Below are 24,614 nucleotides of genomic sequence, written 5' to 3'. Positions count from 1 at the left end.
ATTTTCCATTTTACATCTTAGGTTATTTCTGATACAAATTATTAAAGCCATCCAACTTTTAATTGTTTTGATGGCCTGAAATTTCCTTTGAAAATAAGCTGGGCAACTTCTCTTCTCTCTCAGGAAATCGAAGAGCAGGAGATTGATGACACAGTCATTCAAACACTGGACAATGATGGAGATGGCAAACGTGACTTCTAGGAATTTGTGGCCTTCGCTGCCACAGTTGCCACTGCCTGCCACAAGTTCTTTGAACACAAGTGAACTAAAGAAAGCAGCTAAGGGGTTCCTGTAACAGAGACGAAGGTCACGCGAGGAAGCAGAGAGCAAGGGCTCGAAGGCCAGGAGCTGCACTTTCTAGTGTGTTGTAGCTAATTAGGAAGCTTGATTTCCTCTGTGAATGAAAACTTGAAAACTTTCCAGGGGCTGTTTGTAACGGCCCCGTCATTATTTCTGCTATATTAGGCATACACGTTAGCTGGCTGGTCCCAGGGGCTCTTGGTAATAATCATTTAGGAAAGTCAATTCTCAGTCATAAAGCAAGTGCTATACCAGCTACCGTGGCTGTGTAGAATCCTAACCCAGAAAAAACAAACTACCAGAAATGACTCCAGACGTTTGTAATTTCCTTGTCGCCGCTACATTTTTTGTTTGTTTGGATCATGTCTGTTCACTTTATTTTCTGAGGGGGAGAAGGAGAACCTTAGAGAGCAGCCACGTCTTTGTATTTGCATCGCTAACTGCCTTTTCTGCCAATGTCCTGGTTTTTAAAAAAATTTTTAAATTTATTTATATTTATCGCAGTAACATTGGATTACAACATTATATAACTTTCAGGTAAACATTGTAATAGATTTTGCTTTCCGTGTAGATTACATCATGTTCACCACCCAAAGACTAATTACGGTCCATCACCACACACGTGTGCCTCATCACTCCCTTCTCCCCCCGCTCCTCCCTTCCCCTCTGGTAACCACCAATCCAATCTCCATTGATATGTGTTTGTTTGTCATTGTTTTTATCTTCTACTTATGAGTGAGATCATATGGTATTTGACTTTCTCCCTCTGACTTATTTCACTTAGCACAATACCCGCAAGGTCCATCCATGTTGTCACAAATGGCTGGATTTCATTGTTTTTTATGGCTGGGTAGTATTCCATTGTGTATATATACCATGTGTTCTTTATCCATTCATCCCTTTATGGGCACCTCCATTGCGTCCAAGTCTTGACTATTGTGAATAATACTGCAATGAACATAGGGGTGCATGTATCTTTATGTATTTGTGTTTTCAAGTTCTTTAGATAAATACCCAACAGTGGGATAGCTGGATCATATGGTAAATCTATTCTTAACTTTCTGAGGAAACTCCATACTGTTTTCCATAGTGGCTGTACCAGTTTGCACTCCCACCAGCAGTGTGGAGGGTTCCTTTCTCTCTACGTTCTCTCCGACACTTGTTGTTTCCTGTCTTGTTAATTATAGCCATTCTGACCGGAGTGAGGTGATACCTCATTGTAGTTTTGATTTGTATTTCCTTGATGGTTAATGATGTTGAACATCTTCGGATGTGCCTATTGGCCATCCATATATTTTCTCTGGAGAAATCTCTGTTCAGATCTTTTGCCCATTTTTTAATTGGGTTGTTGGTTTTTTTGTTGTTGAGACATATGAGTTCTTTGTATATTTTGGATATTAACCCCTTATCTGATATATGGTTTGCAAATATCTTCTCCCAAGCGTTAGGTTGTCTTTTCGTTTTGTTGGTGGGTTTCCTTTGCTGTGCAGAAGCTTTTTAGTTTGATGTAGTCCCATTTGTTCATTTTTTCTTTTGTTTCCCTTGCCCGGTCAGACATGGTATTTGAAAAAAATGCTGCTAAGACCGACGTCAAAGAGCATACTGCCTATGTTTTCTTCTAGAAGTTTCATGGTTTCAGGTCTTACATTCAAGTCTTTAATCCATTTTGAGTTGATTTTTGTGCATGGTGTAAGATAATGGTCTACTTTCATTCTTTTGCATGTGGCTGTCCAGTTTTCCCAACACAGCTTATTGAAGAGACTCTCCCTTCTCCATTGTATGCTCTTGGCTTCCTTGTTGAATATTAGCTGTCCATAAACGTGTGGGTTTATTTCTGGGCTCTTGATTTTGTTCCATTGATCTGTGTGTCTGTTTTTGTGCCAGTACCATGCTGTTTTGGTTACTATACCTTTGTAGTACATTTCGAAATCAGGGAGTGTGATACTGCCAGCTTTGTTCTTTTTCCTCAGGATTCCTTTGGCTATTCAAGGTCTTTCGTTGTTCCATATAAATTTTAGGATTCCTTGTTCTAGTTCTGTGAAAAATGTTGTTGGAGCTTTGATAGGGATTGCATTGAATCTATAGATTTCTTTAGGAAGTATGGACATTTTAACTATGTTAATTCTTCCAATCCAAGAGCACAGATTATCTTTCCATTTCTTTGTGTCTTCTTCAATTTCTTTGAACAATGTTTTATAGTTTTCAGTGTATAGATCTTTCACTTCTTTAGTTAAGTTTATTCCTAGGTATTTTATTCTTTTTGTTGCAATTGTAAATAGGACTGTATTCTTAATTTCTCTTTCTGCTACTTCGTTGTTAGTGTATAGAAACGCAACTGATTTTTGTATGTTGATTTGTATCCTGCAACTTGACTGTATTCATTTATCATTTCTAAAAGTTTTTTAGTGGATTCTTTAGGGTTTTCTATATATAAAATCATGTTGCCTGCAAAGAGTGACAGTTTCATGTTTCCAATTTCGATCCCTTTTATTTTTCTTTCTTGCCTGATTGCTCTGGCCAGGACTTCCAATACTACGTTAAATAAGAGTGGTGAAAGCGGGCACCCTTGTCTGGTTCCTGTTCTTAGAGGGATAGCTTTCAGGTTTTCTCCATTGAGAAGATGTTAGCTGTGGTTTTGTCATTATGGCCTTTATTATGCTGAGGCATTTTCATTCTATACCCATTTTATTTAGAATTTTTATCATAAATAGATGCTGTATCTTGCCAAATGCTTTCTCTGCATCTATTGAGATGATCATGTGATTTTTATTCTTTTTCTTAATGTGGTCTATCACATTGATTGATTTGTGGATGTTGAATCATCCCTGAATCCCTGGAATAAAACTCACTTGATCATGATTTATCATCTTTTTAATGTATTGTTGTATTCGATTTGCTAGTATTGTGTTGAGGATTTTTGCATAGATGTTCATCCGTGATAGTGGCCCGTAATTTTCTTTGTGTTGTCCTTGTCTGGTTTTGGTATCAGGATAATGTTGGCTTGTAGAATGACTTGGAAGTCTCCCCTCCTCTTCAATATTTTGGAAGAGTTTGAGAAGGACAGGTATTAAGTCTTCTTTGAATGTTTGGTAGAATTCACCAGGGAAGCTGTCTGGTCCTGGACTTTTATTTTTTGGGAGGTTTTTGATTACTGTTTTATCTCCTTACTGATGGCTGATCTCCTTACTATTCAAATTCTCTGCTTCTTGATTCAGTTTTGGAAGGTTGTATCATTCTAAGAATTTATCCATTTCTTCTAGATTATCCAATTTGTTGGCATGTAGCTTTTCATAGTATTCTCTTATAATCTTTTGTATTTCTGTGGTGTCTGTTGTAATTTCTCCTCTTTCATTTCTGATTTTATTTATTTGAATCCTCTTTTTTTCTTGGTGAGTCTAGCTAAGGGTTTGTCAATTTTGTTTATCTTTTCAAAGAATCAGTTCTTTATTTCCTTAATTTTTTCTATCTTTTTTTAGTCTCTATTTCATTTATTTATGTTCTGATTTTTATTATTTCCTGTCTTCTGCTGATTTGGGGCTTTGTTCTTCTTTTTCCAGTTCCTTTAGGTGCACTGTTAGATTGTTTATTTGGCATTTTCCTTGTTTGTTGAGATAGCCTGTATTGCTATAAATTTCCCTCTTAGAGCCACTTTTGCTGTATCCCATAGATTCTGGCATGTCGTATTTTCATTTTCATTTGTCTCCAGGTATTTTTTGATTTCTCCTTTGATTTCTACATTGACCCAATAATTATTCAGTAGCATTTTGTTTAATCTCCACATTTTTGCGGCTTTTCTGATTTTCTTCCTGTAGCTGATTTCTAGTTTCATAACTTTGTGGTCAGAAAAGATGCTTGATATTATTTTGATCTTCTTAAATTTATTGAAACTTGTTTTGTGGCATAATATGTGATCAGTCCTGGAGCATGTTCCATGAGCATTTGAAAAGAATGTGTATTCTGCAGTTTTGGGATGGAATGTTCTATATATATATCTGCTAAGTCCATCTGGTCTAATGTGTCACTTAAGGCCAATGTTTCCATATTGATCTTTTGTTTGGATGATCCATTGGTGTAAGTGGCATGTTAAAGTCCCCTACTATTATTGTGTTACTGTCTATTTCTCCTTCTATGTCTGTTAATAATTACTTTATATATTTAGGTGCTCCTATGTTGGGTGCATAGGTTTTTACAAGTGTTATATCCTCTTGTTGGATTGTTCCCTTTATCATTATGTAGTGACCTTCTTTGTCTCTTGTTACAGTTTTTGTCTTAAAGTATATTTTGTCTGATATAAACATTGCTACCTCTGCTTTCTTTTCTTTGCCATTTGCATGGAATATCTTTTTCCATCCTTGCACTTTCAGTTTGTGAGTGTCTTTAGGTCTGAAGTGTGTCTCTTGTATGCAGCATATATATGGGTCTTGTTTTTTTAATCCAATTGGCCACCCTATGGCATTTGATTGGAGCATTTAGTCCATTGACATTTAAAGTAGTTATTGGTAAATATGTATTTATTGCCATTTTATTCCTTATTTTTTTCTGAGTGTAGTTGTTCTCTGTTTCTTTCTTCTTCTCTTACTCTCTTTCCTTGTGGTTTGATGGCTTTCTTTAGTATGTTTGATTTCTTTCCACTTACTCATTGTTTATTTATTATAGATTTCTGGTTTGTGATTACCATGAGGTTCCTATATAATATTCTATGAATATAGCAATCTATATTGAGTTGATAGTCTCTTTAGCTTGATCTCTTTCTAAAAGCTCTACTCTTTTACTCCTCTCCTCCCACATTTTATGTTTTTGAAATCTTATTTAATCTCTTATTTTGTGTGTCTATCCACTACTCTCTTATCATTGAAATAGGTAATTTTAGTACTTTTGTCTTTTAACCTTCATATTATCTCATAGGTGGTTGATCTGCTACCTTTACTGTATTTTTGCCCTTACCAGTGATTTTACTCCCTGGGTTTTTTTTTTTTTTTTGATAATTTTCTCATCCCTATTGGTTGTCCTCTCTTTCCCACTTAAATAAGTCCCTTGAGCATCTCTTGCAGAACTGGTTTCTTGCTGATAAACTCCTTTAATTTTTGCTTGTCTGGGAAGTTCTTTATTTCCCCTTCCATTCTGAATGATAACCTTGCTGGATAGAGTATTCTTGGCTGTAGGTTTTTTCCCTTTCATTACTTTAAATAAGTCATGACACTCTCTTCTAGCCTGTAGGATTTCATCTGAGAAGTCCGATAATAGCCTTATGGGCTTTTCTTTATCTGTCACTTGTTGCCTTTCTCTTGCTGCTTTTAGGATTCTCTCTTTATCTTTAATTCTTGACATTTTAATTATAATGGGCCTTGGTGTGAGTCTCTTTGGGTTTGTCTTATAGGTGCTCTCTGTGCTTCCTGTACTTGGATGTCTGTTTCCTTCCTTAGGTTAGGAAAGTTTTCAGCTATTATTTCTTCAAATAGATTCTCTGCCCCTTTGTCTCTCTCTTCTCCTTCTGGGACACCTATAATATGAATGTTAGCACACTTGATATTGTCCCAGAGTTCCCTTAGACTGTTCTCATTCTGTTTACTTCTTTTTCCTTTTATCTGTTTAGCTTGAGTGATTTCCTCCAGTCTTTCATCTAGCTCACTGATCCATTCTTCTGTATCCTCTACTCTGCTATTTGATTCCTTCTAATGAATTTTTCATTTCCAGTATTGTATTCTTCACTTCTGATTGGTTCTTTTTTATATTTCCCAATTCTTTGTTGACGTTCTCACTGTGTTCATCCAGTCCTCTCCCAATATCAGTGAGCATCCTTATGAGTTTTTGCTTGAACTCTTTGTCAGGTAGATCACTTATTTCTGTTTCATTTAGTTCTTTTTCTGGTGTTTTGTCTTGTTCCCTTGCTTTGAATGCATTCCTTTGCCCCCTCACTATGCTTCTTTCTCTGTGCTTATATCTATGTATTAGGTGAGTCAGCCATGTCTCCTGATCTTGGAGAAGTGGCCTTATGTAAGAGATGCCTTATGAGGCCCAGCAGTGAGCTTCCCTCTCATCACCAGTCCAAATGTTCCAGGAGTGACCCCTGTTGTGGGCTACTTGTGTCTTGTTGCAGCAGGGTTGCTCTTACTGCAGGTACTCAGGGAATCTAGGCTTTCCCTCCCTGGCTGGCTATTTGTAAATCTGGTTTGGGGAGCCTCAGCATCATTGGCTACAAGGGCTAATAGCACACTCCTGTTGCAGTTTTCCTGTTAAATGGGTAGGCACCCAGTGTAGCTGGGTTCTAGGCTCAGGGGCTTACAATTGCTATAGGCCTCAGGCCTGCAAGCCTCTTGTCATCTCTCTCAGGATTGCAGCTCAGTGGGGCTGGCCCTAGGAACAGGAGCACACAATTGTTTCAGGCTTTGGAAGGGGGGCTGATCCTCTTTGTGGCTGATTGCGAAGCACAGGTCTTCTGCCACTGATAAGCCCCATTCCAAATAGGTCCACACACACCATCAACACAGTCCTGGCCTATGCACACTTCCCAACCCCCTGGAGTGTACCCAGTCACCCCACTGCAGAGGCCCTCACCTCTCCACCAACGCCCCCAACAGTTCACCTGCTCCTCACATAGACTCTGCCCCGCAGAGGCAGAAACACTTGCCTGCCTGTAGAAATCAAGGCAACCAGTCTATGCAGGCAAGCAAGTAGGCTGAGGGCTTGCTGTTGGGTGGGGCTGGTCCACAGGGTAGGCTGCCTGCCCTGGCTGAACTGGATTAAATCTGCCCTCTAGTGGGTGTGGCAGACCCCTGGGATGACAGGCTAGGGGAAAAATGTCAATGGTGTCTGCCAGCATCTGTGTCAGCATACCTGTACTAGGTTACAATGGTCACCACCAATGTCTCATTCTCTGGTGATGTCTCACCTCTCACTGAGATGCACCCAGAGCCTACCAGGTGAGTCTCTTTTCACCAAAGGACTGTGCAGCTTTCTTTCTGGTGACTTTAGGTTGCTCTCTGAGACAGGTGAATTTGTGCATGGGTCCTTTAAGAGCTGGGTTTTTTACAGCTGTAAAAGAAATATTTTTGTATACTCCTCTTTTTCATTTAATACTATATTACATACATTTTCCCATGTTGCAGAATATTAGAGAATTGACATATTTGTCCTGGACCTACTTGCTCTAAGGCCTAGGTCTGCTTATATATTACCTAATTTTTAAAATCCCTATGACAGTCTCTGAGGTAGTATATGCCTGTAAACATTTTTAAAAAGAAAAAGCTGAAAGGGCCAGCCCGGTGGCTTAGTGGTTAAGCTCACTAAGTTCACATGCTCTGCTTCAGCAGCCTGGGGTTCACAGGTTTGGATCCCAGGCACAGACCCAGCACTGTTCATCAAGCCAAGCTGTGGCAGTGTCCCATATAAAACAGAGGACGATTGGCACAGATGTTAGCTCAGTGACAATCTTCCTCAAGCAGAAAGAGGAAGATTGGCAACAGATGTTAGGTCAGAGCCAATCTTCCTCACACACCAAAAAATAAAAAAAATAAAAATAAAAAGCTGAAGCCCGAGAGGTTATGTAACTTGTCTCAGGTCAGACAGCCAATAGTGACCAACTCCAGCAGGAAACTGGATCTGTCAGAGTCCAAAGCCCTTTCCACAACCCCACACTCTCCCAGTGAGAGTGGGAGAGATGAGATCCTTCTCAGAAGACCATCAAGAAGGAAAATTAAGGCAACGTGAACTGTAGCCCCAGGAAGAGATGTCACCTTGTCATGGGAGTGGGTTCATGACTTCACAATGTGGGCCATCATCAACTCAACCTGCCAGATGACCTTGACCATGCTTTATGCTTGTCCTGTTTAGATTTGGGGTTTGGATAGCCCCACTTCATCTTGGAAAGCAGTTTTCATGAGATGTGGCTAAAACTGATCAGTGTTAAGTGGCTGCAAAGATGGCGAACCAGAAGGCTCTGGCTTTGCTACATGAAGGAAGCTGGTGTTGAGGCTAGGGTGTGGCTAAAAGTTGACTGAGAGGTCCCCAGCAAGCGACCACTGGACAAGTTAGTGCCTGTGCCACCAAGCACAGCATCTTTGAAGCTTCTGGCCACACCTTTGCCATTTGGCTGATTCTCTCCTCACTTAATGAACCAAAGACATGAGCTGTTCTTATTGATGCCCAGAGGAGATGGCTCTTTGTTGGAGACTGTCTCCCTGTCCTGTGGATGTGGCATAGTAAGACAATTTTCTTGTTCTAAAAGGCAAGATTATCTAAACTACAGGAGTGAAAATTAATGGAGAGGTGAAAGATTGCAAACAATGACAGAGTCTTTCGGCCTCCCTCCCTCAGTAGTAAAGCGGGCATGGGTCTACCCCTCACATGTGCACCTCGCCATGGGCTGCAGAGGGAAGAATCAGCCTTAGCTTTTACCATCTGTCTTGTCTATAATGACGCTGTGAACTCCATTTGTTTTGAGAATGAAATTCTGTGGCCATTAAAATCATTTATGTTCTCTAATAAATGAAAGAGGTTGAATTTCATAGTTCAATAAATGCGCGCCTAAATCCAGAGACAATGAAAATTAGGTATTTTAAAAACTGATCAAATAAAGAAATCTTAAAGGAGCTGCACCTGTTAACATTCATTCAACAATTCTGGACACCTGCCTTCCATGTGTCGGCCATAGACTCCGTCAAGGGTCCCTAGTGGATGCTTCCAGGCTAAGGGGAGAGAGAAGGACTGGGAGGGAAGGAGCTCCCGAGGCTGCAGGTTCAACAGGCTGAGGGCCAGATCTCAAAGGAGTGAGGGGTGAGAAGGCTTTAAGGCTGAGAGGCTGTGACAAGGGAGGGGGACAGTGGGGCTTTGGAGATGGACTAATTCTGGATGATGACCCGGTCTCAGCCTGTGGCCCCAGAAGTGAAGTTGTTGAAATGGAGTGGAGGTGACAGTCATGAGTTGAGAAGATCAAGGGACTCTGAACTTTGGGTAAGGGATGAGCCATCCATGTGGACACTTAGCCAGGATGAAGGCAGGAGCCGGAGAGGAGAGGAAGATGGGAAGTGGGGTGCTAAATTCTCGGCAATGTTGGGGAGTGGCCTGGGGGCCATTAGATGACAGTGATACAGAGGGGGACAGAGTGGGATAGCCAGCAGGTATGAGCCTCAAAGAAGTCAGAGTATAATTAAATTCACTGCAGTAACCTAAGGAAGTTATAAGGTATTCTGTGAAGACCACGTTTATTTGCCCAAATTTTGGCAAGTAAGCAATCAGGCTCTTTGTGTGGATGGCTCTAGGGAGCAAGATGTTAGAATAGAGGGGATCAGAGACAACACTTCTAACCCCGTTCCTCTGCAGATATAGAAACTCATGTCTATAGTCACTCAAGGCCACAGCTGGCCAGACTGACTTGCTCAGTCCAAAATTCAGTTAAAATAGTGGGAGGCCAACAGAGAGACAGCATCTTAGGAGTCTGCCTGCCTTCAAGGGTCGCACAGAGGATAGAGTTCCCTCGTACCTGCTACAGCTTTCCACTTGCCCTCACTGTTTTACTTTTTTCTCCAAAGGCAACAGCATGGACCAGTTCAGGACTCTAGGATTTAATTTCTCTAGAGAAGTCATTTGCAAACTAGCAGCTGTGTCATTCTGGAAGCCTGGTCAGGGGGAAGTGCTCTCAGACTCTTCAGTCTGATGTGAGAGTGGTCAGACCCTGTGAGGTCATCTGCACATGCACACTATAACCAAAAAGAACCTGGAATGATGTCCAACATCTGGAGAGGAGCAGTTGCGTTACTGTTTTGGTTATGCCTCATTAAAAGCCACGTTTTAAAAAATATGGGCCAGCTACAATACAATGAAATTAATAGGTGGTAACCAGTATTAAGAGAAATTAAATAACAGGAGAGAAAATATCAGGTCCAATCCAGATGCCTTTGAAATTTTCTTTCAGGTGTGTATATGTGTATGTGTGTACATGGTGGGTCCTGTGTGTGTGCTAAAATGATTCTCAGCAAGATTTAAAATTCCAAGGGATGCATTATTTTTAACTATATTTTTATTAACTAATAATATTTAACTTTAAATTAATTTTATGCTAATTCAATTCAAACAATTCAGTGGAGGTTTTTTTTTTTTTTTTGGTGAGGAAGATTAGCCCTGAGATAATATCTGTTGCCAATCCTCCTCTTTTTCCTGAGGAAGATTGGCCCTGAACTAACATCTGTGCCAATCTTCCTCAATTTTATACGTGGGACACTTGCCACAGCATGGCTTGAGGAGTGATGTGTAGGTCTGCACCCAGAGTCTGAACCTGCAAACCCTGGGCCACCAAAGCGGAATGTGCAAACTTAATCACTATGCCACCAGGCTGGCCCCTCAGTGGAGTTTTTCTTGTTTTTTAAGGCTGGGAACATTTATTTAAACAAGAAAATGAGGCTTATCCTCTATTGTGTCCTGGAATGACTTTTTTTAAACTCAAAATGATAAGAATCAGAATTAAATATTTTCACGAGAACAAGTTTAATCTTCGCAAGCAATCATGAAATCAATGACTAAGACTCTAGAAGCAGTTTTTTCAGAGACTGTAATTCTCTACCTCAAGACTTATGGATAAGCAAATTATAATTTTTATCTCTAAATCTTTCTTTCATCTAGTCATTCATCATTAACTAAAAATTCATCTGCTTACAAAAGACACATCCTGTTTTGCAGGTCATTGTTGACTGAAACAAAGTGACAGGAGCAAAGGGACAGTTCTGGCTGCAGAATTAATGGGAAGCCAGGCACAGTCACCAAACCTTTTCAGGCCCATCAGGGCACAATGACTGACGGGCACATTTTGATGGCTGCTGTGGAGGACAGACCGGCTCCCTAAGCCTGCGTGGATCAGGACGGTGTGTAAGCGAGTCAGGAGGAACACGGGGACTCGAGCACCTGAACGGAGGGTTTCGATGCCTTGGATTGTTCACGCACTGTTTTGGTCAGGCCGGAGTTTTCAAAACATGGGCTAGCTACAATACAAGGAAACTATTTACCAGGTAGTAACTGGCACTTAAAATCAACAGCAGAACAGAAAACAGCAGGTGCTTTGTGAAAGTTTTCTTTTGGTTTGTGTGTGTGTGTGTGTTTGACAGTGTGTGTGGGTCCTCCTGTGCGATGCCTTTCTTATTAGGGATCACAGTCAAAAAAGTTTGAACCTGTTACTCTCAGGGACGAGAGGGTGGACGCAGATGTCCGGTTCCCACTGTGTGTCCTGGGTTCTGACTTTGCCTCCGGCAGAAGCTCAGAAAAGGGTCCAGGGAAGGGTTTTGCACAATCTTACCCACAAAGCCGGGACACAACTGAAACAAGATGGTGCAATACTGGGCCCTGTTCTGAGGCGCTTCACCCGCCTCCATTCCTTCCCTACAGGGAGTCACACGACCCTTTCTAACAGGTGCTGTTGTCACTGCCCTCATTCCACAGATGAGGGCGATCAGGCAGAGGCAAGATCTCACCACTAGTTAGTGGAACAGCCCATCGGACGCCAGACTCTTGATCTCTACCCAGCGCTGCCTGATGACCTGCTCCAAGGGGATCCGTCCTGGGCTTGGCGCTCTCAGTCCATCTAACTCTCCCAGAGTTACTGCAGTGGCTCTCAGATGTTCGATTGCAACATTTCCCACACAGAGAAAGCTCCCATCACTGCCAATGCCCATCATCGCCCTCATCACTTGCGTATCGCCTGATGTGGGCCTGGAGCTGTTCTTATTGCTTCACATATGTCCTTTCCCATGAAACAACACACATCCTTCGTATGAGTAAGTGCCTCATCTGTTTTAGTCTAGTCTGTAAAAACAAAACCCTACTGGTTTTTTAACCCACTGCATTGATTTCACAACCACTAATGGGTATAATCCAGTTTGAAATAATTCTCTAGCCTCTGTCTACCAAGAGGTAAAACTACTTGTGAAGGAAATGAATTAGTAAGGAATTGAACCACTCATTTTCTCAAGTGAAGGCCAGCTCTGCTTTGTGAGAGTTCACCAGTGTCACCATTTGATTGGCCTGTGTCTACTGGTGGGCAACCTCCACACCACGGCACAGCAATGGGCAGTTATGAAGTGTTTCCACACACACCATCTGACCAAACTTTCACAATGTGGCACGTTGAGCATTACCATCCCCCTCATGGAGCGAAGCTAACAGCTTCAGAGAGGGGGAATGACCCACTCAAGATCTTTCAGGTGAATCAGGAAGGAGGACTTCTGACCCAATATTGCATTTCTTTCTTTTCTTTTTATAATCTGTGTCTCTTTTTCTGATTGCAAAAACAACATGAATTCCTTATTTGAAAGTGCTCTAAAGTGCCAAGAAGAAAGTAAAAATTACCCATACGCCCTTCTTAGTGATAATCCCTTTTAACGTATTTGGGTATTTCTTATTGTTTGGGGTATTGTTTATTTTTGCTTTTATGAAAATAGCCTCGCCTTAGATAGCCCATACAGAGACAGGCGAAGCAGCAACCGCTTCAGCAGAAGGGCTGTTCCCGCCAAAGCCTCCCCAGCCAGGCCCCTCCTCCTCCTCCTTTCCCTGAAGATACCTCACAGTTCCATGCAGAAGAGGTGGTTGGGCGTGGGGGGACAGACTCATTGAGCCAGACTCAAAAATTTGGGGACATTACAGGTTCAAAATAGAAAAAAATGGGTTTTCTATCTAAAACTGCTTCACACCAAGGGGGGTTGATGGAGGAAAGAGTGTTATGCAGACACCCCGGCCGTATCACCCTTTGGAAACAATCACCTGTATAGAGAAACGTGTTGGAGTGTCCTCCCACCACGACGTCCACGCCCTTCACTTTCTGAGCGATGAGTTTATCCATTTCAAAACCAGAGTGTCCCAGTGCAATAATTTTGCTCACATTTAGAGTTTTCAGCTTATCTACTTCAGGCTGCAATGCAGTGATTTCATCTTCAAATACTAAATTCGTTCCTAGGGAACAAAATAAGTAAAATGGATATTTAGTAATAGTAATTTTTATTATATTATATTGCTCATTATACATACATGTCAAGTAAAAATACCTTAATCTACTAAAACTCTTAAATCACTACGACCAAAACATATTTATAAATTAAACATAAAACCCCTACAAAGCCAATAAAAACTCACATCAAGATCCTCAGTTACATTCACTGAAGGCCGCACTAATTTAAGGTTGTGGATGATAGCATGTCGCTTAAATTCCATCTCAAACTATGGGGAGGTGTTAGATTGGAAAGCCTATCTGTTTTTTAAAATCTATTTTTATATTTATACTTCCATGGTGTCAACGCAGAAAATGCCTGAGTACATAAGAATGATGAGCTACGTGCTTGTCCACTCGTCACGCCGTACACCTCAAACTTACACAGTGCTGTATGTCAGCTATAGCTCAAAAAAATTTAGTAACTCTAAGGCTTTTTTTGCAAGTTCAGGATAATCAATCTTCAAACTTAAAACTGTCAGTCAGTAGTCCTTGGACACCAATCTTAACATGTCAGGTGACAACCCCGGCTTGTTCACTCACCCCCGAGCTCTGCACTAGCCAGGGCCTCACCAAGTACTGTGGGCACTGGCACGTGCACATCCTGCCCTGGCTGCTCACTCCCCACAGCGGTACCAGCCGATCGCCTGCCGGCTCAGGTCGACTGCACAGTGGCCGCTCCGTGAGCTGCAAGCACGTGCTACCCAGCACGGCAAGACCCCGGTCTCTCCCTGTCTCTGCAGCCAAACCTCAGCAAGCCTGACGTCTCATGGCTTTCACTGGCAGAGAGGAGACAGCAAACACAGATGCTGCCCTGAAGTCATGTCCAGTACTCTGTGACAAGGGAGCCCTCCAGATGATCCAGACTCCTTTAGGCTAAATTTCTAAGAACCACCACTAAAATGAAAATGTCAAAACATGAATAACATCTCAAAAGGAACGTTCAGAACCCAGGAGTCTTCCATCTCCAGTCTGAGAAGGATTCACCTCTCCAAAGAGTGACAAGACTACTGAACACATCCCTGTGATGCTGAGCTGTTTAGGAGTCTCTGTGCTCCAGGGGGGACCTCAACATTAGTCAACTCAACACGAGCAAATGAGCAGGGAAGATAAACGGCACGGCTGCACGCAGAGCCAGGGAGGCCCCGGACTAGGCACTTGAGACTCAGCAGCGCACGGATGCGTGCGGGTTTGACCAGCAGTGTTGCCAGGAACTCACAGGCAGCATTTAGAAATCAGGAGTTGCAAGAGCTTTGCCACCACTGTCTGCCTTGAGAAGGTCAGAAACAGTCTGCCCCTTGCCAGTCACCTCAAGAAACCCAGGACTCCTGGTCACCCCTGAGTGCTATGTCACCTTCGTGGGCCTCTCCCGGAGCCTCCCTTTAAACTGCCCCCTCCCCCATGCCACACTTGACCCTTCTGCCTCCTGCTCAGTTTTTCTCCCCAGCACTTACCACCTTCCAACCAGCAAACGTTTTACTCACTTATTCTCCCACTAAACACGTAAGCTCCAGTGGGCAGGGGTTGTTTTGGTCAGTGTCCCTGGTACATAGACAGGCACTCCAGGGAATGAATGAACGAACGAATGACTATTGAGACTTTCAGAGAATGCTACCACCTTGTGCTTCAGTTTGGCTGGCAGGAAGGAACAAAAAGTTCAGAGAAATGCCTCTGAGCACAAAGGCATGTGCTCTCCTAACACATCGGGAAGCTCGTGGGGTCAGTCACCACACATGCAGAAAGCCTGGGATAGAGGTATAGGAATTTCATTATCCAGCTAAAGTAAACTAAATGTGCTAGAAACACAAATTGTACCTGTGGGTGCCCAGGCCACCGGGACTGGAGGAATGGGGCTGGATTAGGGGCCAGAGATCTGTAGGAAGAGCCCACACTGGCTGCTGGGCCAGTGGTTTTGGAAGAACCAAGTGTCTCCAGAAACACTGCTCCATACCCCAGCTCCTGCACGAGTCCCCACACAAGCCAGCCTTTCTCTCCTGGAGCTGCTGGAAAGAGCCCCGCCCCTGCAGATCCTCTTCCTTTGTACAGCCTGATAAAGGACTAAAATGGGTGCCGTCAGAGTCCCAGCAAGGCCGGTCGGATTTCTGGAGCCCCACGGCTCTCCATGAACACCCCCCGTCTCATTGATGACTATGAAAGAAGGGAAGGGCTGGCCGAGTGGCCGAGTGGTTAAGTTCGCGCGCTCCGCTGCAGGCAGCCCAGTGTTTCGCTGGTTCGAATCCTGGGTGCAGACATGGCACTGCTCATCAAGCCACGCTGAGGCAGCGTCCCACATGCCACAACTAGAAGGACCCACAATGAAGAATATACAACTACGTCCTGGGGGGCTTTGGTGGGAAAAAGGAAAAAAAAAATAAATAAAATCTTTAAAAAAAAAAAAAAGAAAGAAAGAAGGGATAACACTGTCCTCCAAATCACGCCAGAACTCCTCAGGCTGGCGTTCGGGAGGCGCTACAATTCACCCAGTCCTCACCCAACTTCCTAGCTTCCCCTACTCAGAACCCCTGTTCCAGGAAACTGAACTATCTGCTCTTTTGTAACTGTGGTCCTACACTTCCCTGCTCTCCTGTGTTCATTCCAGCAGCATGTGCTGAAAACTTCCTGTCCACCGGGCACCATGCGGCACACGGAGCAGTGGCTGAGGCAGACAGGGTCCCTGTGCTCACGGAGCTTGTGTCCGACCTCACTTCTGGAATGCCCTTTGCCCCACGTGCTTCACACGGCCCTCCGGGGGCCTGAGAGCTTCTTCCCCAGGTCTGTCTGACCCCAAGTTGGCCACCACTCCTTTCACTCACCTCGCCCAGCCCTTCCCCCTTCCCTGACTTTGTTTTTGACTCTCTTATGGCATTTAATTACATTCTATCCTAAATGAACACAAAAACCAGTGGATGGAATACAACCTATGGAGACACACAATTCTTCAATTATTCAACAAGTCCACATCTTTATCCAGAGACCCTAAGCTGGCCTCTATACTATGTTCTAGATGTTCACTGAGAGGACACCCAGGCTCGGTCCTCAGGCTGCTCAGGCTAGCGCAGGAAGCTAACAGGAAGGGACGAATGCAACAAGGGGAGGTGCTCAGGCGGAGGTGTTTTCTGGGGTGTTGGGGACCCAGAGCAGGAGCGTCCAACCCCATCTGGATGGGCTGTCAAGGGGGAAGCGGCTGGGCCACTCACCCCAGCCCTATCCACACTGGCAACTGGTTTGTTAGAAGTTAGGCAGCCTGGTACACTCTGTGGTCTCCACCTTCTCTTTGCAGCAAAGCCCTAGGAGGCCCCAAAACCAGCAGCGTCCCCGAGGCCCAGGGAAGGTCTGGTCAGCCGTGCAGTGCGGTCTGCAGAGGGAGGGAGGTCCTTGGGCAGGCTGGTGGGGTGGAGAACAGCCTGAGGCTGTCAGTGGGCTCCCTCTGGCACAACCATGTCCCTCTTGCTCAGAAGGCACCTCCAAAATAATTCAAAAGCCAGTGACTTGTCACGTCCATAACTGCCCTGTGGTTCCACAAGGACCTCAGCAATAGCCATTGAGCGAGTGTCATGTGGTGAGCAAAGGCCTGGTCCCCTGTGGGACAGACGTCTATCTACCACCTGGAGTGCCTGACAATGTCATCTCCCCCACCAGTGGAGACAGCCTCATGCCCCTCGCCTTCACGCGGCTGCAGGGCCCTCCCCGCTCAGGAGCAGAGCCGGGCTGCTCAGGGCCAAGAACCACAGACCTTCCTGCTGTTGTTTCTAATGGTCTGGACCTACTTGAATAACAACAACAATAAATATATTATTTTTCTAACTGTCAAAAACTATATGTCCTTTATTAGTTAATTCTTCACGAAAACCTTTGTTTCTAGATAATGCTAGCTCCTACTTTCCCTCTTTTCTTCAAATATGGAAAAAAATTAATTTGGATAATTTAGAGAAAATGTCATTTTTATTCTCATTGTCAAAGTGTTTCAGTGAAAGAGTTTCTATAAAAGTGGTTCAAAAATGCTTCTTGAATGGTCTTAAGATTATATATGTATCTATGTGTGTACATATCTATATACAGATATAGCAGATATATATTAAGATATATACCATAAGACCATTCAAGAATATACATGTTTCCCAGAAAGCCAGATACAACAAAGTCATTAAAACTACAAGAGATAAATAATGAAAAGGGAGAATGGAGAGTTAACTAGCCATATAAAAATCATACTAGAAAAGGAAAGACAAGGTAAGTTGAGGGAAAACCTTAGCTCCGGGCCCCCGGGCTCCGCAGGCAGAAGGGCAGTGAATTATGTGGCTCCATGCTCCAGTGAATGACTCTGCACTGTTTAGCACTGGATAGAAATCACCCTCTCGTCCAATTTTGAATGCACTGAATTACTGCACTGTTTATGTCAACAAAGCAGTTCATTGAGCAGAAGGAGAATGTCTTTAAGAAGCAGCTTAGAACAACATGGAAGCCACCCGTTGGGTTTCATCAATGTCATCCTAAGTTTGCCATCTGTCCAACACCACACGTTGTTCCTCCTTTTACCCACGGTCCATAAAGATAATGCCAAGTTCTGATTTAAAGCATCTATTTTCAAGTATCGAATGCTATAAAAGTAGAAAATACCTGGATTTGAGAGAAAAGGGGTTTCTTTTGAAGTGTATCCAACAATCCCCACAAGTTCGGCACCAACAGAAAGAATTTTATACGGCAAATAAAGTCCGGATATTTGGGACGCTAGCGGCCCCTTTGCTTTAATATTTGCACTCAGAATTGGAAAGTTGGCCTTTTTGAGGAGCGGATCAATCAGTCCTTCTACACCGTTATCAAATTCATGATTTCCCAGTGCCTGGTGGAAAGGGAAAAGAGAAAAAGAATTAGGCACGCCGGAACTTCTAATAAAAGCATACTTTAAGGAATGTTCCATTAGACCAGCGGCTCCCAGGCCCGGCAGGGCTCTAGGGGACCGACTGAATGTCCTCTGTCCTCCTCACCCCCCGAGATTTGACTCGGTGCCCCTGGGGTTGGGCCCAGGGACACTCACATAATCAGGCTGTTTAAGAATTGCTCCCCACGTCCCGCATCCCCTACTGAAGGTGGCATCAATGTGCATGAGACTCGCCTGGACGGCTGGCGAGATGTCCATCGTCCTGCCATCCCCAGGTCTGGGAAGGTCTGAGAGTCTGCATTTATTAGGCTCCACCCAGCCTTTCATGTTCCCTTTTCTGTCATAAGCCCACACTTCAATCCGCCAACCCAATTATTCCAACCACCCTCTGCCAGGCGGAACCGTTAAAATCAAAAGGACTTTAACAAAAGGTGACTGGAAAGGTATTGTAGGGAGAGACCCCAGAGGCCTCTCTTCCTCATCGCATCTCCTCGGGCATTCTTCCCTTATGTTCCCACAACTGTTTTTTCCCAAGAGGACTCCGTGGTCTAATCCTTCTCCCAGAGGCAGGCAGGGGATAGCACTCTGCATTGCAGAGCGGGCACCGGTTTCTTCCTTGGCAGCTCTGGGCCACCCTGACTTTCATTCCCAGCAGTTTCATGTCTGAGGAAGAACAGGATGGTGAAATGATGGATCACACGGCCCTCAGGGCATGCTGGACCGCTCTGGGCACAGGGCTCTTCCAGGCGCTGCCATGCTTTCACGCAATGCTGCCCTCCCCCGTGCCCTGCGTTCTCCATTCCTCACTGTTCTGAGTGCACAGCAACCACTTTCACATCTGGCAGCTTCCCCTGGAGTAACATTGACAAAACACAACATGCCAGCCGCCTCCTCTGAGAAACTTTCCACTCCTTTCTCCACCGGCTCCTGGAATGAGCCCATCTCCAAGACGCACCTACCCACCCGCTCTGGCTGCAAAGGCGGTCTTGCTAACTTAGTACTTAAACCAGTGAGTCTCAAACCTTTTAAACACCACCCCCGATTTTGCTTCACTTTGTGGGTCATCTGGGAACAGGCCTGGAAGTGCTGGCTGGTGACCTCTCAATCTAATTAGGGCCTCTTCTCTCATAGCCCCCACTCTCTTCCTTGCTGACAGATTCCTCACTCTAACGGCATGTTCGTGGGGGCCTGGCCAGAGTGAGTGCTCCCTGAGCCACTGTGTCCTGCCACCTCCGCCCTTCCTGGCACTGTAGACCCTCACCTGCCATGCAGGCACTCCTGAGCATCTGCGGCTCAAAGGCTTGTGTATGTTATGTCCTCACATGTGTGTTTATACAGAGAAAGCAACACAACGTCTTCAAATTCCCACATATCTGCCTCACCAGTTAAACTCAGCATTTCTGAATTTGCCTTTCCCCTCAATCTCTGAATATCTACTCATTTTTATTCTTCCTCTTACCTAATTTTCTTGTTGTTAGTGCAGTGGAGTCAATGCCGACTCCTCACTGTGCACAGCAGAGCGGAGCCCTGCCCTGTCGTTTTGTGCCACCCTCTCACCTTCCAGCGCTGTAGCAGACCGTGCCCTGCTGCTATTCATAGGGTTTCTAGGGCCAGTTTTTTCAGAAGTGGGTGGCCAGGTCCTTCTTCCTAGTCTGTCCTAGTCTGTAAGCTCCACTGAAACCTGTCCACCATGGGTGACCCTGCTGGTATTTGAAATACCGGTGGCAGAGCTTCCAGCATCCCAGCAACACACAGCCACCACAGTGTGACAACTGACAGACGGGTGGTGTGGTTCTCTGACTGAGAAATGGATCGGCCCCATGGCAGTGAGAGCATCGAATCTTAACCACTAGACACCATCCAACTGCCACGTGGATATTTCCCCCAACATCTCACAGGCACCCCAAGCTTACTGCTCTCAAAGCCCCCTCCTCAGGGAGGTTTCGTGCTGTGAGGTTGGGATTATTAATATCCTCACTGGACAGATGAAAGAAACTCAGGTGTAGAGACACTGAATGAATTGTTCAAGGCCACTCAATTAGGATGTGATGGAGCTGGGACTAGAACCACTTTCTTGTGACCTGAGCCTTCTTAACCTCTATGCTTGGATGTAAAGGGCTTTGTATGAAGCCGAGTACATAGTGAGCACTCAAATAAAATCCTAACTACTTGCAGTTTTCCATGCTCTCACTTATCTTTGCCTCTTTGTATATAACGGATAAATGATGATTGATAGATCAATACATAGGTAGGTAGATAGAATAGACTACTACTTTTTTATGCCATGCCTTTACTATCTTACTCATCTAATGGCTTTAGCTCCTGAAGTCTGACGATCCTTTTAGAAGAGAGACTTCCTAAGAACGCTTCATTGCGCTCCCCGTCTGAGTTAGCTGTTTTCCCTCTGCTCCGACGGCCACCTCTCTGCACCTAGCAGACCCCACACCTGCCCACCGAGCCTGCTAAGGCCCAGCACAGTCCCCGGAGCAGAGCAGGGAGGCACCACGGAATGAAGACATGAATGAGCAGAAGAATCTCTAACCACATCTTTTTCTTCCATACACAGCTAACTTTTCCTACAAAAATTAATGAAGGAAAATTCCTTTGTAAATACTTACTTTCTTTAGAAACTCACAATTTCTTTTCCCCACCTTGCCTTTCTCCTACCCGTTTCTTTTCCACTGCATTTAGTAGAACGTCATTGCTCATGAGCTCTCAGAAGGAGGAACACGCGACTCATGGGGCACACCGTGCTCCCACAGCACTGCTGGCATACAGCAGGCGCTCAAGAAACGTGTTAAGTAAATTATTTACTCACTTCTATTAGTTTTATTAATAACCTAATACCTCAGGAAGAGTCTGCCTAAGAGAAGAACTTAGAGCAATAAAAGGCACAACGTAACAGAGTGATCACCTTCCCATATTCCTTCACATCTTAGACGGCATTTGTAGCACAAATCCAAGGAATTAAAAAATTTAGGTTGCGGTATTATTCTGCTTTTTTGGTCCCCTCTGGAAATCCCCATCCACCTTTCCCTCTGTGTGCTGGTCAATTTTTTGCTGCTCTGCCCACAGCCTTCCTCATGCCCTTAACACCTAATCCTGATCTGAGCTGAACTGATCCCCGCACTTGGTGCTACGAGCCTCACGCCAGGCAAGCGATTTCCCAACCCTGATTCACATTCTTACACTCTCGCCGTCTCTCTCTTTTGTTTTTTTGCTTTCCAAACATTTCATTTCTAATATTGGGCTCATTCATTCGCAAACTATTCATTCACTAACTCTAGCCCTATGAAAACCTTGTATAGTTTTACTACGAACACTAAATTTCACCGAATGCACTTTTCTGTAACTTAAGAGAGCTGAGCCTAGCAAACGACCTGCAGTATGTCCAACCCCAGAATCACAGAAATATAACGTGAGCATTCTGGTCTTTCCCAGCTCCTCACGCACACTGCTTTCTTCATGCACGAGAAAACCTAAACACTACAAAAAACAACAAACAAAAACCCCAAAACTCCGAGGATCTCATATGAAAGAAACTTTCCACACTCTCCCTCCAGCCCAGCTCAGCATTTTTGGCCACGCAAACGCCTGAAATGTTGCCTGCTGTTGAAAGCTAAAAACAAATGAAAATGTAAGGACAGGACGAGATTTGATTCTTCTGTGACTCAAAATCCTCTTGTGGTTGTTAAATGAACTCTGAGGAACACAGTCTGATATTTTTTAACACCTTCTGCAGGTATCTGTTAATATTTACATTAGATGTGGATAGTTAGTGAAAATCCAGTGGCTTTGGGGAAACTCTCTGTTGACTAAGTTGAAGGCTCATAAGGCGTTTCAGGTCATATGAATCATCAACAAGAGAATGATGATACTCTAAGACTTCTGACTCCAAGTTTCTTGTTTTGATTATTAAAAATATCCTGCAGTTAGGCATAACCCTACAGTCGTGTCTAAACTTTGGGTTTATAATTCTCATGAGTTCTGACTGCAGGCTAAAGTCTACTTCCCCTTTGGGGAGAAGCTATTTCTTTACTTAAGACACATTTTCAGGAGATTACAAGGTGATCACATCTTTATTCACTTATTTCCAATGCACTGTAAGCTAAAAAGAGTTTAACGTTCAATTATCATCTCTTGCATATCAAATTAAATAGAAGGTCCCTAGTATCCACCCAAGTTGAAATGCAAACAAAAGCATGATGTCATAGTGCCACTGTTCCCTGCCCATTCCTCGCCCATGGCAGATGCCAATTAATTGATTGTCAGTCTCTCCCACTGAGTTTGGACTGAACCTGAGAATCCTTCTTATCCTGGTTCTGCGGGGAGTTACCGTCCTCAGCTATAGATTGATATTTGAGATGAAATTTGTCTTTCATGCCTGTACTATCATAATAACTATAAGTGTGGAATCTATTTATCAGCTTCTAACAACAGTAAAGTACATCGTCAGTAACAAATGCTAGAGACAATACTTTCAAATAAGGAATCCTTCCTGACTGCTCTCTCTTCACCATGTTTGTTCCATGAACAGCGCGGATGGGGTCTGCAACTGAACCCAGGAGTCACACCGACAGTCAGCTGCCTGATTGCACTGTCCTCGGCGGCCACGTGCCAACTTCCATGTTTTTCTCTCCCAAGCCCCCATAATCCATTTACAAGGTACCTAACACAGGAGAAATACCTGGTAAATATTTACTAAATAAGTGAACAAGTAAATAAATAATTGGTGCAGGGGAGGAAAAAAAAAGAGACAGAGAATCAGTTCCCAAGGCTGGAGTTACTGGGCCTGAGCCCTGGGGCTGGTTGCAACCTAGAATTCTGAATCAGGGTCATCGCATCTACGTACACTGTAAGGGGAAAAAGGGTTACAAGACACAGTCTCTCTGGCCTCGGGTACCAAACTGGTGAAGAGTTCTGTTTCAGAGGCCTCAGATGATGGACACAGCAGCCACAGAGTGATAATTTTAGCAGGACACTGGCCCACAAAAGGCAAGCAAGCTGCAAAGTCCTGAAAGCTGGAAAGCCCCAAAGGCCAAGAACCTGTCCTCACCGAGGAGAGAGGCTGCATTCGCCACCAGGAAATGTGTCCCCAGATAAACAAAGCCAGGGGGAGGTCAGGGCGGCCCGGCTCTGCCAGCTCCTGATGCAGCGTCCTCGGTTCGTTGGCCTCGACTTGCAGCTGAATTTTTATTCCAAGTGCTACCAGAAAATTTAGATTTTTTCCAAGTTTTGAAACGACCCCTCCCTCTCTCCCTTTTAGGCCTGCCCGGCAGGAAAGCAGCAAAGTGGGTTATAGCCACTGTGACAATGCACCGGCAGGGATGCGGCTGCTGGGCAGAAGCCCAGGCCACAGTCCGGTTTCTCGCTTCCGGAGACAATACATGGAGCCGTCTGCGAGCCATCTGGGGGTCACCGCCCTTCCTCCCCCAGACTCCCCAGCTGCTGGCCAGCGAGTCCCCCTGCCAAGTTCTCAGCTGAGCAGGAAAAGACAGTGACCCCCAGTAACTAGTGAACGAGACACTAGTGAGGATGCGTGTGGTCCCAGGGTCGGGAAAGGGCCTCCACCCCGACGGAGAAACAGGTGGCAGGGCGCCACCGGGCAGCCCTCTGCTCCCGGCCACCCCGCCGGGGAGGCCCGCGGCTCTGCTCCTGCACCAGCCCCTCCAGGGGCCTCCTCCTCCACCGCAGCCCACTGCCCGCTCTGCTCCTCTCTTCTGAGCCAAACCTCGCCGGAGCTTTCCAGGGGGTGTCCTGGCCGCCAGGCTCACACCTCCTACCTAGTCACCGCAGCCGTCCCACGGCGCGTGCGCGAACCCCACCTGCCCACTGCGAGCTCCAGCTTTCCGCCTCTCCAGGGCTCCCGCCTCCCGCCGCAATTGGGTGACCCTCCTCCATCTCCCCTCAGGGGCCTCATTTTTCCTGCCAAACTTCAAGTGCCCTCTGTTCCAGGAACACTAAGCCGCCCACACGTAACGAGCTGCCCGACATGCAGCTCGAGTGTCGCTTCCTTGAGAAGACGTGGCGACAGCCCCCCGGCTTGTGCGTCTGTCCTGCCTCTCACGCACGTCTCGGACAGTGCCTGTCCTGCTGTGGGGGTCGGTCACACATTGTTCTCACAGGGCGTCCCCTGTCCCTGTACCTTCGGTGACGCCAGACGAGCGCCTGGCACCACTGCTCAGGAGACGTTTACTGAATGAATAATAAAACCACCCAGTCCTCCTGCCCCATTTTACTCTATGATTTGTTATGTGAGTCATTAGAACTTTTCAGAAGTAGGAAATAAAAACAAACGGTAAATAATGTCTTACTTGTAAAATGAGAAAAACTCAGCGGCTTGGAAGCCGGTGAAAACCTTAGCCAACCGCATAACCATCCCCCGCACACCAGTGGCAGCCCCTCTCAGGGCCATCTGCCTGGGTCCCTGGTTTTCATTTCCTGTGTTATTTATATTTCTACTAAGATCTT

General features: G+C 44.8%; 1 protein-coding gene across 1 annotated transcript in view; it reads right to left on the bottom strand.

Moving 5' to 3' along the window:
- NT5E (5'-nucleotidase ecto) overlaps positions 1–24,614 on the bottom strand; it is a 59,276-nt gene that overhangs the window by 17,513 nt on the left and 17,149 nt on the right. The window contains exons 2-3 of the mRNA XM_014838078.3: positions 17,882–18,104; positions 13,042–13,230 (exon numbers count right to left, since the gene is read on the bottom strand). Of these exons, the coding sequence (XP_014693564.2) occupies positions 13,042–13,230; positions 17,882–18,104 (412 nt within the window). The remainder of the gene's footprint in view (positions 1–13,041; positions 13,231–17,881; positions 18,105–24,614) is intronic.

The sequence above is a fragment of the Equus asinus genome, chromosome 24 (genome assembly GCF_041296235.1).
Source record: "Equus asinus isolate D_3611 breed Donkey chromosome 24, EquAss-T2T_v2, whole genome shotgun sequence".
NCBI lineage: Eukaryota > Metazoa > Chordata > Mammalia > Perissodactyla > Equidae > Equus > Equus asinus.
This window is presented reverse-complemented; position numbering and strand designations above follow the sequence as displayed.